The 14,754-nt window shown below is 40.9% G+C and overlaps 1 protein-coding gene across 2 annotated transcripts in view; it reads left to right on the forward strand.

The window, feature by feature from the left end:
* The first annotated feature begins 5,835 nt into the window (after window positions 1–5,835).
* Window positions 5,836–14,754, forward strand: part of cd2ap (CD2-associated protein) — a 52,984-nt gene continuing 44,065 nt past the window's right edge. Inside the window, exons 1-2 of one of the 2 annotated variants that reach the window (XM_080860777.1) lie at window positions 5,836–6,116; window positions 11,959–12,119. In XM_080860777.1, coding sequence (XP_080716903.1) covers window positions 6,113–6,116; window positions 11,959–12,119 — 165 coding nt within the window. In that variant the 5' untranslated portion in view covers window positions 5,836–6,112. The remainder of the gene's footprint in view (window positions 6,117–11,958; window positions 12,120–14,754) is intronic. The other variant, XM_080860778.1, reaches the window with a different exon arrangement.

The raw sequence follows: 14,754 nt of genomic DNA on the forward strand, positions 1-14,754 counted from the left end.
ATCACAAGACGTGGATGGTGAGATCAAAAGCGGCAGCCAATTAGCCTGCTGTGGCAGTATGAAATAGGCAAGGAACGTGTCTTCTGGTTCCAGGTTTAAATAGGCTAAGGTTGTAGACTATCTCCTCCAATTTGATTAAGCATAAGAAAATCTCAAGCATCTTTCTTACAGGTGAGTTCCGCTAGTCTCTCCCCCTCTCTCTCTCTCTCCCTCTCCCTCTGTCTCCCTCTCTCTCTCTCTCTGTACATGGGCAACATAAAGAATAATCGAGTTAGGTAGTTTTGCTGTTATTGTAAAGGCTTAAGAGCGGCCTTCTTTTGTGTATTTAAAATGCTCATTATTTTATCATTATTAAAGTACACAATAGACCATATTCCTCATTATAATCCAGCCAATCCAACCCATCACCTGTTTACTTATTTACTCTCATACTGAAACGTTGGATCTGAGTTCATGGAACACTGTTTTTCAGTTTTATATCCTACAGGATGGACACTTGTATGCATTGAAACAAAAACAAAAACCTGTTGTAACTCCTAGAAAAACCAAGAGGAGCGAGGCTTCATGAGAATGAAAAGACTTGAGACATGGACATCTCTTAAACAATAACATATGTGAATTGAATGCATCTAGGAGAAGAAAGGCAAAAAGGAAGAGGAGAGTAGGAGGTGTGGGTCATGCAGACATACAAAATAAAACATTAAAGGATAGAGAGAAAGATCCAGAGAAAAAGAGAGAGTTTATAGTTTAAACTATTCTCAGTATATTGCAATTTTCCAGTTATAGTGCTCCGTGAACAGAATTTCACAAAATGTGCAATGCATCCAAAGAATGATGTAGTTGTTGACCATGGAGTTTCATGAATTTTGAACTTTTACATTACAAGATATTTGCCATAGAATAGAAATAATGCCCCCTGATGTCAAGTGGCGGTAATTACAATTTATCCCATTTATCCGATTTCTGGGACCAATATATCAAGTTTGGTGCTTGTACAACTAATAGTTTTTGCTGCATAAACATCTTTATAAAGGAAAAGGAATAATTTCTTCAGAAAGGGACACTGTAACCTATGGAATTATGTGGATGCTAACATTTCGCCCTTCAAATGAAAGGTTTGGCTCTCCTACCACCTGATGGAACCACATATGACGAAACCGGATATTGCTATTCTCCTGTTGTAAGAGACATGAACTAAGTGTAGCATTATTTTTGTATCTGTAACTCATACCCTTGGATGTGTACTCACTGAGACCTGAAAAATAAGCGTCTGAACCCCTTCCCCACAGAAAGCCTCCTTCCTGCTATCACCCTCTGTTATTACCTCCCCCCCATGGGTGAACCCCTCCACCTCGCTGTCTCCCCTTCCTGCCATCACCTGTAGGGTGTGGTCTCCCCTCCCCTCCTGTATTCTACATCACTGGATGGTTTGAATGCCAACATATTCTACAATCAGGTTGGCCATTTTCTGAGCAGCACGCTTAGAGTGGCTCTCCGTGCTGAAATAAACTCCAGAAATCCTGACTTCCAGTCCGTTCTTCAAGTTTGGCGTGCTCATTAACATTCTATCACACCGTTTGGACAAACAATAAATATCATCTAACAATTGCAGGGCAGCGCTTATCACCAATGACCCACTGATCCATACAACTTTGCAAATGAAACGATAGAGAACCTGAAATTCTAAAGTTCGGATGATTATTTTATTTCTAATGACACAGACTCATTTGTGAACTGAGCATAATGCCATCTGCAGGTGTCTATGTTACAGCACCAGGAAAATAGTGCTTTCAAAGTCTAAAACACTCTCTCTCTCACGCACACACAAACACACACACACACAAACACACACACACACACACACACACACACACACACACTCACACACTCACACACACAAAAACACACACTCAAACATCAATGTGAGTACATTGTCTGATGATAGAATGTCACAGGTTGCGGAGCAAATGTGCAAGGGCCCTTCATCGCCACTTGTTGCTATTATTTGTCTACTTTTTCGTCTCTACTAAAAGTGTTTGTGCTGCAAAAATTATAAGGCCTAATCACCCAAATTGGCAGATGGGTTGAACATTACGCCCACCGCTCAGGCACAAAAAAATACACATATTGACCTCATGGTGGCGCTGTACCAGTCTAGTTCACGATTTTGAAATTCCGAACTTAGCAAAGGTGTTCACCAGCCAAACATCTGCATAGTTTGATTTTCCACATTCATTGCACTCTTCTCATTTGTATGAGCCAGGTTGCTGCTTTTGACATAGCACTATTAAATAGGGCACAAACTATGCTCCAACAGCATAAGTGGTTAATATGCAGAGTGGTTAAAAGAACACAAGAACATGTGTTCTTATTTATTACAAAAACCAAAGACCAATGAAAATATGAGACATTATCTCAAAATGCGAGATGCAGGACAAAGGGTCAAAATGCTGTTCCACACAATGCAAAGCGGGACACCTGGTCACCCTAACTGCATTCTGGGCAATTCTGCATGATTCTAGACTTTGCAGGCCTGTGAAGATGAAGTACTGCTCAAGACAATCATACTTTACATCAACAAAAATGAACATGCATTTTTAAATATCTGAAACGATCGGAAATTATAGCTGAAAGAAACGACACCACAATTTCTGGATTGTATACAGTCAATGATATCAACCAAAGCTACAATAACCAATCATATCCATAACTCAACTCACTTCCTCCCACAACATTTTCTTTGGTCTCTTTGTGGCCTATGAAACCTCAGTCCATACTGAAATTATGAAGCTAGCTTCTTCTTCAAGCTAGCTGAAGGGTCTGACTCATAGTTGTTGATGTGTGACGTGGTGAGGTAGCATAACGCAGTTCTGCCGTTTCTGGCAGTAAACAGCCCTTAAAGAGAGCTTTACTTTTGATTGCAGAATCAAAAGAAACTGAGTGCGGGAGAAAGAAATCACTCACGGGACACCCGCAAAATGTAAATGTCTATGAAATGAAAGCAGATTGTTTGTTCTTTAAATACAGAATGTGGCACTGACGGTCAGTGAAGAAGATGTGTGTCAGCTCTTTCAGAAACAGAAGATCAGGAAGGCTCCAGGCCCAGACGGTGTGTCACCCTCCTGTCTGAAAGTCTGCGCTGACCAGCTGGCCGCCATCTTCACACGGATCTTCAACAGATCTCTCGAGCTGAGTGAAGTCCCGTCCTGCTTCAAACGCTCCACCATCATTCCGGTTCCCAAGAAACCCTCCATCACTGGCCTGAATGACTACAGGCCGGTCGCTCTGACGTCTGTGGTCATGAAGTCCTTTGAGAGACTGGTGTTGTCCCACCTGAAGGTCATCACAGGCCCCCTGCTGGACCCTCTCCAGTTCGCCTACCGGGCTAATAGGTCAGTTGAAGATGCAGTAAACATGGGACTGCACTACATCCTACAACACCTCGACTCCCCAGGGACGTATGCTAGGATGCTGTTTGTGGACTTCAGCTCGGCGTTCAACACCATCATGCCGGAAGCCCTCCTCACCAAACTCACCCAGCTCACTGTGCCCGCCTCCACCTGTCAGTGGATAACGAACTTCCTGACAGACAGGAAGCAGCAGGTAAGGCTGGGAGAAATAACATCCAGCACCAGGACAGTCAGCACTGGTGCTCCCCAGGGTTGCGTGCTCTCCCCGCTGCTCTTTTCCCTGTACACAAATGACTGCACCTCAGGAGACCCGTCTGTTCAGCTCCTGAAATTTGCAGACGACACTACAATCATCGGCCTCATCCGAGATGGAGATGAGTCTGCATACCGGAGGGAAGTTGAACAGCTCGCCCTGTGGTGCAGTCGCTACAACCTGGAGTTGAACTCGCTCAAAACTGTTGAAATGATAGTGAACTTCAGGAGGAACCCCCCATCACTGCCCCCCCTCACCATACTGAACTGCACTGTGTCTGCCGTGGAATCCTTCAGGTTTCTGGGTTCCATAATCTCCCAGAACCTGAAGTGGGAGCCAAACATTAGATCAGTCACCAAAAAGGCCCAGCAGGAATGTTCTTCCTGTGCCAGCTCAGGAAGTACAACCTGCCTCAGGAGCTGCTGATCCAGTTTTACACTGCAGTCATTGAGTCTGTTCTCTGCTCATCTATCACTGTCTGGTTTGGATCGGCCACTAAACTGGACAGGAACAGACTACAACGGACAGTCAGATCAGCAGAAATCATCATTGGTGTCGACCTGCCCACCATCCAGGACCTGTACACCACCAGAGCCAGGAAACGGGCAGGGAAAATTATTGCAGACCCCTCACACCCTGGACATAATCTGTTTCAGCTCCTCCCCTCTGGCAGGCGCTACAGATCCCTGCACACCAAAACCACCAGACATAGGAACAGTTTTTTTCCCCTTGTCGTCACCTTAATGAACACTTGAAAATGTATTATATTTATTATTATATTTATATTACATTATATTTATTTATTTGATCCTAAACTGTTTTGATATATTGCACATTTTCAGTTAAAGTACATTGAGAGCAACTAAACACCACAACAAATTCCTTGTATATGAAAATGTACTTGGCCAATAAACATGATTCTGATTCTGATTCTGATTCTGATTATCCTTGTGTGCAATGCAGCAGCAAGAAATTATCAATGTTTTACATAAGCAGGTGCAAGTTTGGTGTTTTTTTATGCATGGTACATTTTCCTGGGAGAGGGCAGGAGCAGGACTGAAAAATCTATCCCATGTCCACCTGCAGGATTTTGCGAGCAGGAGCGACACAAAATATTACATATTTTTGCGGGACAGGAACTTGTAGGAGCACGACTGCAAAATTCAACCCTCGCAGGCCTCTTCTATAGTTGTTTAGAGCTACTGACTCCAGATATTGAGGAGGATGATATCGAATACGGAGGGGTGACTGGATGAAGGGATACCACAGTGCTAGACTGCAAACACACAAACACATATGTTATGTTGCCGGGTCAGAAATGACGGTGTTCAGAAAATGAATACTAGAAAAGTTTTTACTCAGCAAGCATGATCCCCCCCCCCCCCCCCCCCCCCTATATTGTAACATTAACCTGGAAGCAGTGAAACATCCACCATATAGGCTACACCCTGCATATCGAACACACTTCTTGTAAATCACTAATATATTGCATTAAATCATTGAACACAACAACATTGGTTCATATGTAATTTATAGGAACTTGGCTTATGAGTAGGATCAATGTCAGCCTTATGGGTGCAGGGCCACCATCTTGTGGAGCCGTTTAGTTTGCAGAGGACCATCTTGCTGTCCACTGGGCTACATCCAAGAAGATGAAGCCATCAGCAAAGCCTTATCAAGACTCAACCCCTCGCTGGAAGCCACAGTCTTTTCTCTCTCCTTCACATGACAGTGTACTTTCAAAATGAATTGCTTAAATAGATACAAGCTGACACACAAGTTGGGGATGGAACCAATTCACAATGAATGTACAATTATGAACACAGATTGGAGATCTACAGATCTGTTTGGGAAGCAACCAATTTACAATTCATGTACAATTATAAAACACATAAATCTACACATAAGCCTACTGGAGTGATTGTGACTTTGTCTGTCAGAATCTAACACCTATACTCTCAAGATTTGATTATATACACATAAGACTGTACATGCACTGTCAAAACAATGCAACATGCAAGAATGAACTGAACCAAGCAGAATGAGCTGAAACAGCAAACAGGATGAAATATGTTCCGTTTAGGGTACGGGTCACGTGACAACAAAGGTAACTTAGCCGAACTATCGCGGGATTTTGTGAAAGTTGGTTTGGTGTAACATTAGCAAATCCAAGACAGGCGGAGACTGGGGCGCAGTTCCTGCAAAATAATCTTAAAATCTGCCATCGGACGCCTTCCGCAAAGTGAAATAAGCCGTCGAAATTATTCAACTTTTCAACACGTTTATATCGCCCGTTTCTAGTTATCTAGTTGCAAACCTAGGGTTAAGTACAAATACCCCGCAGGAGTAGCTACTTAGATAGCTGGCTAGTTAGTTAGAAAGACAACGTAAAGCACGGGATAGGACAACATCACAGAGTAAGACTGTCCTGAATTGAAGAACAGTAGCTATGGGTGAGTTCATAACACTACCTTTTGATTATGTAATCACGTGAGCGCATTCGTTTTATGGGGACCATATATTGACGACAGGTCTGAAAACGGAGTGACCTGAAATCTGTATATAATGTTATTGGTTATCCATGTTGTACGAATGTTTCATCCCTGATATGTAACGTAGTTGGCTAGCTAGCATGCTACCATTAGCTATGTAGCTAGCTCATCTAATTAGCGTGAGGTGTCACTGCAACCAGGTTGCAGTAAAGTAGTCTTCGCTGCAGGTCTGTCTTACTAAATGTACAGCCAATATGCTAATACAAACCTTCAGCAGCGTAATAGTTCATTCGTTATTTCGTGGCAGAAATCAACTTCTGATGTTTCATGGCTTGGAAGTTAGTTTATCTAACGTTAAGAAAGCCAACATTTTCATTTCGCCATGTAATGTTTCGGTAACTTATGTGAAATGAGAGGCGTGCTGAGTTTGAAACGTACATCATTTTATATGACACGCGATCAAACTTAAGTGATGTCCGCGAGCCTGAAGTGTGCTAACATAAAGTAACATACTCTTGAAAGCTATGTCGGTATTATGTGGAGAAGCATTTGCAAACGTTGGTTCCACTTACTTTACTCACAGCCTTTACATTTAGTAAATTCCTTTAAAATACATGTCGGTGCACTTCGGTGCTGAAGTCACCAATTGGGATTACATGGCTTTAAAAAGGAGAAAGAAATGGAACTGGGAACTGTTTGAGGGAAACTGTTTTATTACCAGATTTAGAAGATTTATAGCCTCCCTTTTCCTTCAGGGGTTAGTAGAGGTTATCAACTTGTAGTGTCATTCTTTGTTCTTTTCTTGGTGTAGGGCAATGTGGCCCGTGAAGCATGACCTATGGAAGTATGACCTATCGACACGAATGGTGAAACTATGCAGGCACACACTGTTGTTTTTCCTGGCGTTTTTCCTCTGTATCTGCTTTCACCACTTCGTACCGTGTTTAGTGATGAAAAAAGGGTATTTAAAGAGTTAATTATGTATAGAGGTCAGAATCCTGCTGCTCATCCCCAAGGATTCGAACCGTTTGACAGCTAGGTGTTGTGAACATCCATAGACAAACCTCAGACTGCTTACAGTCTTGCTTCCCCATTTGCAGCTGCACCACTGTCAATCTCTGTTACTCCACTGCAATTATCAAATCAATTCATTAATATGATTGTGCAAAAACAGTATTTTCTGACTTACTATAAGTCCCTCCTATACTGCCCTTGTGCACAGCTTTTTGATAGGCCTGCAAGAGTTTTTAAATGACCACCTTTTATCGCTTATTTTCCCATTGAAAATGAATAGGGACAAAGTATAATGTCTCTGGTGGCACTCTGTAATTTTAGTTATAAACAAGAAAACCACAGCGGCCAATCCTCTCACTGTCACATATCTAGCAACTTAACCAATATAACAGCTGTCCAACCATAGATCCTAGACAGCAGGATCCAACATTAACGTACAACTGGATGGAGACAGCCACAACACATGCCTCATGCTGGGCCTCGATCCATAAAGGCACTCCTTTATAGTATAACATGCGCTTTCTGTAGCCCACGAGTGCTAAACACAATTACATGACTGCCTAGCCATAAAACATGAGCAACAGGAAAAAATATCAGCAAAGCTGCCTTCAAGAGTTTTTCACAGGGTTTTCAAGCAAGCACCTTCCTTCATCAGTGTTGAATTAGGCCCACAACCCCTCCTGAGGGCTCTTAGATCTAAGACCCACCCTCCCTCCATACTCATGATGGGTTAGAACACATGCCACTACCAGAGACACTACCACTGGCAATTTTGTTTTTCAATAAAATAAAACATTGCATAAAGCAAGCCAATCCACTTTTCCATGATAAGAGCCTTAAAATAAAATAAAAATGATGGAAAAAATGAATCGAAGGTACATTTAGAATAGATATAAATTTGCGATGAATTGCGATTCATTTTTAGTTAACTATGACAAAAATGCAATTAATCGCGATTAAATATTATATGAATCGTATATATATATATTATATGAATCGTTTGACAGCACATATATAAGATGTCTCGTCACGTTGCCGGCCAACGGAGTTGAACGTCCGCACTTGGCGGCTATCTCGCCACAGTCTGCTCGCTCACGTAACACTAGCTGCACATTTACATTTACATTTACGCATGTATGTGTTTCAACAACGGTAGAAAAACTGTGTTTGCTCCGTCTTTTACTGAATTCTGACCAGTGCAACAAATGTGACAGTTGATACATTAATGCGCGAGCTTCCAAGCAATGCAATGCAATGCATGAGCTTCCAAGCAATGCAATGCATGAGCACTCAAACGTATTTTAAACTTAAATGTGAACTATAAATGCAAAAATGCTAAGACTATAATTAACAATCACTAATATGAATCCAAATGATATAATGCCTATGTCTGAACAACAATATGAAAATGGCACTAACAGGCAGCTTCCGAAGCCGTTCGCTGCGTCGAACTCATGCATATTCCACACGCTCAGATGTGCCGATGTAGCGTTTTCTTTCTAGAGTTTAATTTTGACAATGAACTGGGCTACGTTTTTGCAACAAGAAAACACGACGTGTGCTCCTCCGCCTGGGTGTAGCCAGCTAGCTTAGCATAACTGCCATTCAGATCCGATGGTAATGCTAGGTATACTAACTGTCGGGATTAATCGTAAACTTTAATATCAGTACAGTTGATTAATTACTGCTGATATTTACATTTACGGTCTGTAGCCTGGTTGTCTACTGCCACATAGGCACGCATGGGTCATCTCCCGGCAACGTGTCCGGTAAACAGTGCTCCTCCGCCTCGGTGTAGCCATCTAGCTTAGCATAACTGCCATTTAGATCCAATGGTAATGCTACCTAGCTAAGTATGCTAACTGTCAGAATTAAAAGTAAACTCAACCAAAATACTCATGTCACTGGCTTGAATTTGAGAATGGCATGTTAGTAGTACATTTAATATCAGTACAGTTGATTAGTTACTGCTGATATTTACATTTAACAGCCACATAGGCACGCATGGGTCATCTCCACGCAGGCGCATAACACTCCCTATGAGTGGCTTCCCTGTCACCACTAGCCCCATGTTACATCGGCCTAGTTTGACCCGCCTTGTTTGAGCTCACCGATCGGCGTAGGCTACCTCTCTCGAAAGGCTCAGACATCGCCGTAAAAATGAGAGGGTTAAATTTAGGCCCGAGCTACATGGGGCAATTATAAGCGAGTTACGAGCTTTAACTGGGTTAAACGCGATTTGGGTTAAATTGGGTGGGTTAAATTGACACATGTATACAGGGCTATTGTGTTGGTAGTGGTACATGTACTTTTTAAATAACGATAACTTGCTCAATTTTTACCTGATTTGTAACCGGTTTGGTTTGTTATAAACGACAGAGATGTAGTTATGATCCTGCTAACTTATGAACAATTATAATTATAACCATGGGTTTTCATATGGAAAAAAAAACTTTAAACAAAACCGATAGGTGCAATAAATACACACGTGCACAAGGTATTTAAGTAGGCTAATTTATGTTAAATCAACACAGCATACAGAATGGCAACATGAGGTATATGTATACTTTTAAAATAGGAATATTACTAATATAGTAAAATAATTTGAATTATTACATGTTTAGTTTAAACAAGTAATAATTCTGTAGTAGTTACTGCTACTAATTGAAATGCTGATGTTTGCACAACAAATACAATGGCACTTCAGTTCATAGCAGTACATTTAAAATAACAGTGTCAAGTTCTAGGAATTGACAAACTGCACTGAAAGTGTTTTCTGGTTTCTCACTCTAACAGGGACTCTAACAGGGTAGGCTACTGAATATACAGTGCCCTCCGCAATTATTGGCACCCTTTAGTAAAGATGAACAAAATGAGATGCTAATAAATGAGTTTTTTATTTATCCTCATGATCTTTCATTCAAAATATTTCCAAAAATCAAACCTTCAATTCAAGAAACATAATTGAAAGAAACATAAAATTCTTATAATGAAACAAATATTTTTCTCAAAAACATGTGAGCCACAATTATTGGCACCCCTTTATTCAATACTTTGTGCAGCCTCCATTTGCCATGATAACAGCTCTGAGTCTTCTCTTGTAATGTGTGGTGAGGTTGGTGAACACATTGCACGGGATCTGAGACCATTCCTCCTTACAGAATCTTTCCAGATCATTAAGATTCCGAGGTTGACGCTTCTGGACTCTCCTCTTCAGCTCCTGCCACAGATTTTCAATGGGGTTTAGGTCAGGGGACTGTGATGGCCATTGCAAAAGCTTTATTCTGTTGTCGGTGAACCATTTCTTTGTGGATTTTGATGTGTGCTTTGGATCATTGTCTTGTTGGAAGGTCCAACCACGGCCCATCCTAAGCTTCCTCGCAGAGGCTGTTAGATTTTCTTTTAAAATCTGCTGGTATTTCAAGGAGTCCATGATACCATGTATCCTAGCAAGATGTCCGGGCCCTTTGGATGAAAAACAGCCCCACATCATCACAGATCCGCCACCATACTTCACAGTAGGCATGATGTACCTTTCTCTATGGCTGTCTCTCTTTCTACGCCAAACCCACCTTTTTGTCTCTTTTACCAAAAAGCTCAATTTTGGTCTCGTCTGACCACATTACCCGGTCCCATGGAAAGTGCCAGTAGCGTCTGGCAAACTGTAGGCGCTTAAGTGTGTTTGTCTTTGACAGAAGAGGCTTTCTTCTGGCAAACCTCCCAAACAAATTGTGGTGATGGAGGTGGCGTCTAATGGTGGTTTTGGAGACTTTCTGACCCCAAGACTCAACTAACCTCTGTAATTCTCCAGCTGTGATCCTTGGAGCTTCCTTTGCCACTCGAACCATCCTTCTCACGGTGCGTGGGGTCAATTTACAGATGGGCCCTCTTCCAGGCAGATTTCTTACATTTCCTGTCGCTTTGAACTTTTTAAGTATTGCCCTGATTGTGGAAATGGGCATCTTCAACTCTTTAGATATTTTCTTGTATCCTTTTCCTGATTTCTGCAGGTCAACAACTTTTTGTCGCACTTCAACACCATATTCTTTTGTCTTTCCCATCTTGATGAATGATTAAGGGTATTTGGCCTGTGTCACCTCATATTTATACCCCAGTGAAACAGGAAGTCATGGTTGACCATTTAAGAGTTCCTAATCAAACAGGTGAACTTACAAATGTAAAACAATACTGGTAATATACTTCAAATAGATTTTAATTATAAGATTTTCTAGGGGTGCCAATAATTATGGCACCCATGTTTTGGAGGAAAATATTTTATTTAATGTCAAAAAACAAAAATTATGTCAATAATTTTACTTCAATGAAAAGGTAAGATTTTTGCGAATAATTTGAGTGAAAGACCAAGAGGCTTAACAGCAAAGACATATTTTTTCATAGCCTGTTTTGCTCACATTCACTAAGGGTGCCAATAATTGCGGAGGGCACTGTAGACTGTTTATGCTGCTCCCTGATGAAAGTAAAATGTTTCTGCTGTTACCTCAAAAAATTGCCTGTTTTTATGATATGATTGTTGTGTTTTTTTTCTTTTTCATAACTAAAACTAGAACTAGTAAGTAGCTTATTTTTATCTAAATTGTTCTTTTTTTATATACCTATTTTGGTAGAGCCAATGCAATTGAAATGTCTCAAGGCACTTTAAAGCCTTGGACTACAATCAAAGAATGTTTTTGGCTTGTTGCTATTTGTCTGGATAACAAATTACTCTGAACCACTGATGCAATCTCACGATTAACAGTTGCGTGTAGGCTAACTTCATATTTCTCTCCAGTAGAAGTTGTGGTGGAGTACGAGTATGAGGGAGCACATGAAGATGAACTGACACTGAGGCCTGGGGACGTGATAAAAAATGTGCGCCGAGTGGAGGAAGAAGGATGGATGGAGGGAGAGCTCAATGGAAAGAGGGGAGTCTTCCCTGACAATTTTGTCAAGGTGATGTACAAAATCTGATTATCTAATATATAACTGATCTGTTATGCTTAGTGCTAAGTGGACAGTAATACCATTGCACAAGGAGGAAGGAGCCATATTACTCAGCTTACTGTAAAATGGCTGTTGCTCTAGCTCTCCATAGAGTACATACACAGTTTGTCAGTATTAAATTGCAGACGTTTCAGTTGTGAATTTATTTATGAAGAAAGGTACTTGTAAATAGAGAGGGTTGGACTTCTAACTTGCTGAAAATGTTTCTTTCTAGCCAGAAAAATGTTTCACTGCTGATTTTGACAGGTTGTCATTGATGGATGGTTTCAGAACTTTCATGGTCTAAAGATCATCTGAACAAAATATGTATTAAGAGTAACAGGGGAAAATGTATGTCAAAACATGCAGTTCTAGGGGCTGACAGACACCCTAGCCAGAAGATGTTAAATTATATGAGAAAATGGAGAAATGCTTTCTGCTTGGCCCCCCAAATATTCCTGCAAACAGCAATAAGGGGGCCAAGCAAATCAGCAGGGTGATGTGACCATAGCAACTTGATATCATGTGAAGAGAATATTTGTAAGAACTAGGGATGCACCGATTCCAGTATCGGGTATCGGGCCGATACTTTGTTAAAATACTCGTACTCGTTTTGGAATTGCCGATACCGAAAGCCAATACCCAGTATTGTGTCTGAACGTAGGGCTGTGCAATTAATCGAATTTCGATCGCGATATCGATTTTGGGGTCAAACGATCTCCAAACTCGTATAATCGAGTTGAAACGATTAATTTGACATTTTCCGTTTGACAGTAGGCCTAGAGAGTTTATGAAAGTTTATGAAAGAGACGCGCATGCGAAAGCATTCAACGCGGCGAGAGGGAGTACAATCTAACTGGCGTGCTGCAGCAGGAAGTATGCCGTTGGCAGGAGGCGGGACATGCCAGTGAACCGCCAATCAGCAGCATCGACTGTTGACAGACATGTTGGAGTAGACCTACCGTGTGGAATAAAGTTTCAGTAACGTTACAGTTTGATGAACGATAACAAGCTCCTACAGCAGGCTTTAACTAGGATTGTTTAAGGGCAAAACTGCAAGGTACATCTTGTATATGTATTTCTGTTTAACAACAATACGATTTTTATTCACTCCCCCTGCCTCCATGAGGGGGGAGTGTTAGAACATGTTAGAAAGCCAAAGTTATACTTATTAGCAGCGAGGCTAGGTAAACATGGCGGCGGTAACATGACTCGGCTAGTAATAATTATTTTAGAACAGTGCGTCGACGCATGCCTGGCTAAAAGCCTGTCCTACAGTCGAGTCATTCGTCAGTGCATTTGGCTGTCAATGTTGTGGCAGTGCACTTAAACAAGAAGAAAGTTAATTTTGGATACTAATACGTGTTTCTGTGTGATATTTGATTGTCTTAATATATATATTTTATTCATGAAATGTTTTATAAAAATCAAATGTTATATTCAGAATGTTGTGGCGGTACACACACGAGAAAGGTTTTATTTTGGATACTTATACGTGTTTCTGTCATATTTGATTGTGTCAATAAATGCATGTTTTCAAAAATAATCGTTTGAATAATCGTGATATCAATATTGACCAAAATAATCGTGATTATGATTTTTCCCATAATCGAGCAGCCCTATCTGAACGTGTTCATTGAAGGATTGCCTGGCAAGTGTGAGAGCGCCGAAGTCTCGTGGAGGCTGATAGCAGTATTGCAGACATAGAGATTGTAGGAAAATTATAGCTTGCAACATATTGAAAAAAATTACTGAACTGGTTCATTTTTTGGAGCTGTGAACTAAGTTTAACATTTTGAACTATGAACTGAGCTACTTCATTTTAAAAATTGTGAACTATGAACTGAACTAGTTCATGTAGAAAGTTAACTTTCCCAACACTGCCAATATCACTTAACAGTATTTCACTACATAACACTGTGAAGATGTGTAGCCGTGAGTCTGGCAGAGATGCAGGTCCACAAGAAGGTTTCGGGCAAAAGGTTGAGGGTTGTTTTTATTTCTCCCAAGCCAAAATCCGTTCAGATATTTACAGTGAGAATAAACTAAAGTCACAAATGCAAATAAACAAACAATGACACGAGGGTCAACAGAAAAGAGAAAATAAACTGACAAAAGCTAACGCAACAAAAGTTAACTCAAACTAACTTTGTGCTACAAGGTTACTCACTTAACTGAGTTCTGAGGCTCTCACTTACAATAGTGTGCACGCATGGCAGGCCTTTCAATAAGGTGACTCACTGTGTTCTGAGGCTCTCAATTACAATAGTGTGCACGCATGGCAGGCCTTTCTCCCTAAGACTGAAAACACCGGAGATTTTAAAGACGCATCAATTTCCCCTAAGTAATTGGAACAAACCAATAATACAAAAACTAGGGGTTAACAATACAGAAAATGCTTTTACAGCCAAAGTAAAGACATTAACTGAAAAGAAAAGAAATGTTCCTAATACAGGAAATAACAAACATCCCACTCGTACAATAATATTAAAACCAAACTCTTTATGAGCGAATATTACCTGGATTGGACCATACCATTGTCAGCTCAAGCACGAGCGCAGTGCGCGAACGCGCCCCAGTCGGCAACAACAGTATATCAGGCTTG

The sequence above is a fragment of the Sprattus sprattus genome (assembly GCF_963457725.1).
Source record: "Sprattus sprattus genome assembly, chromosome: 2".
NCBI classification, from domain to species: domain Eukaryota; kingdom Metazoa; phylum Chordata; class Actinopteri; order Clupeiformes; family Clupeidae; genus Sprattus; species Sprattus sprattus.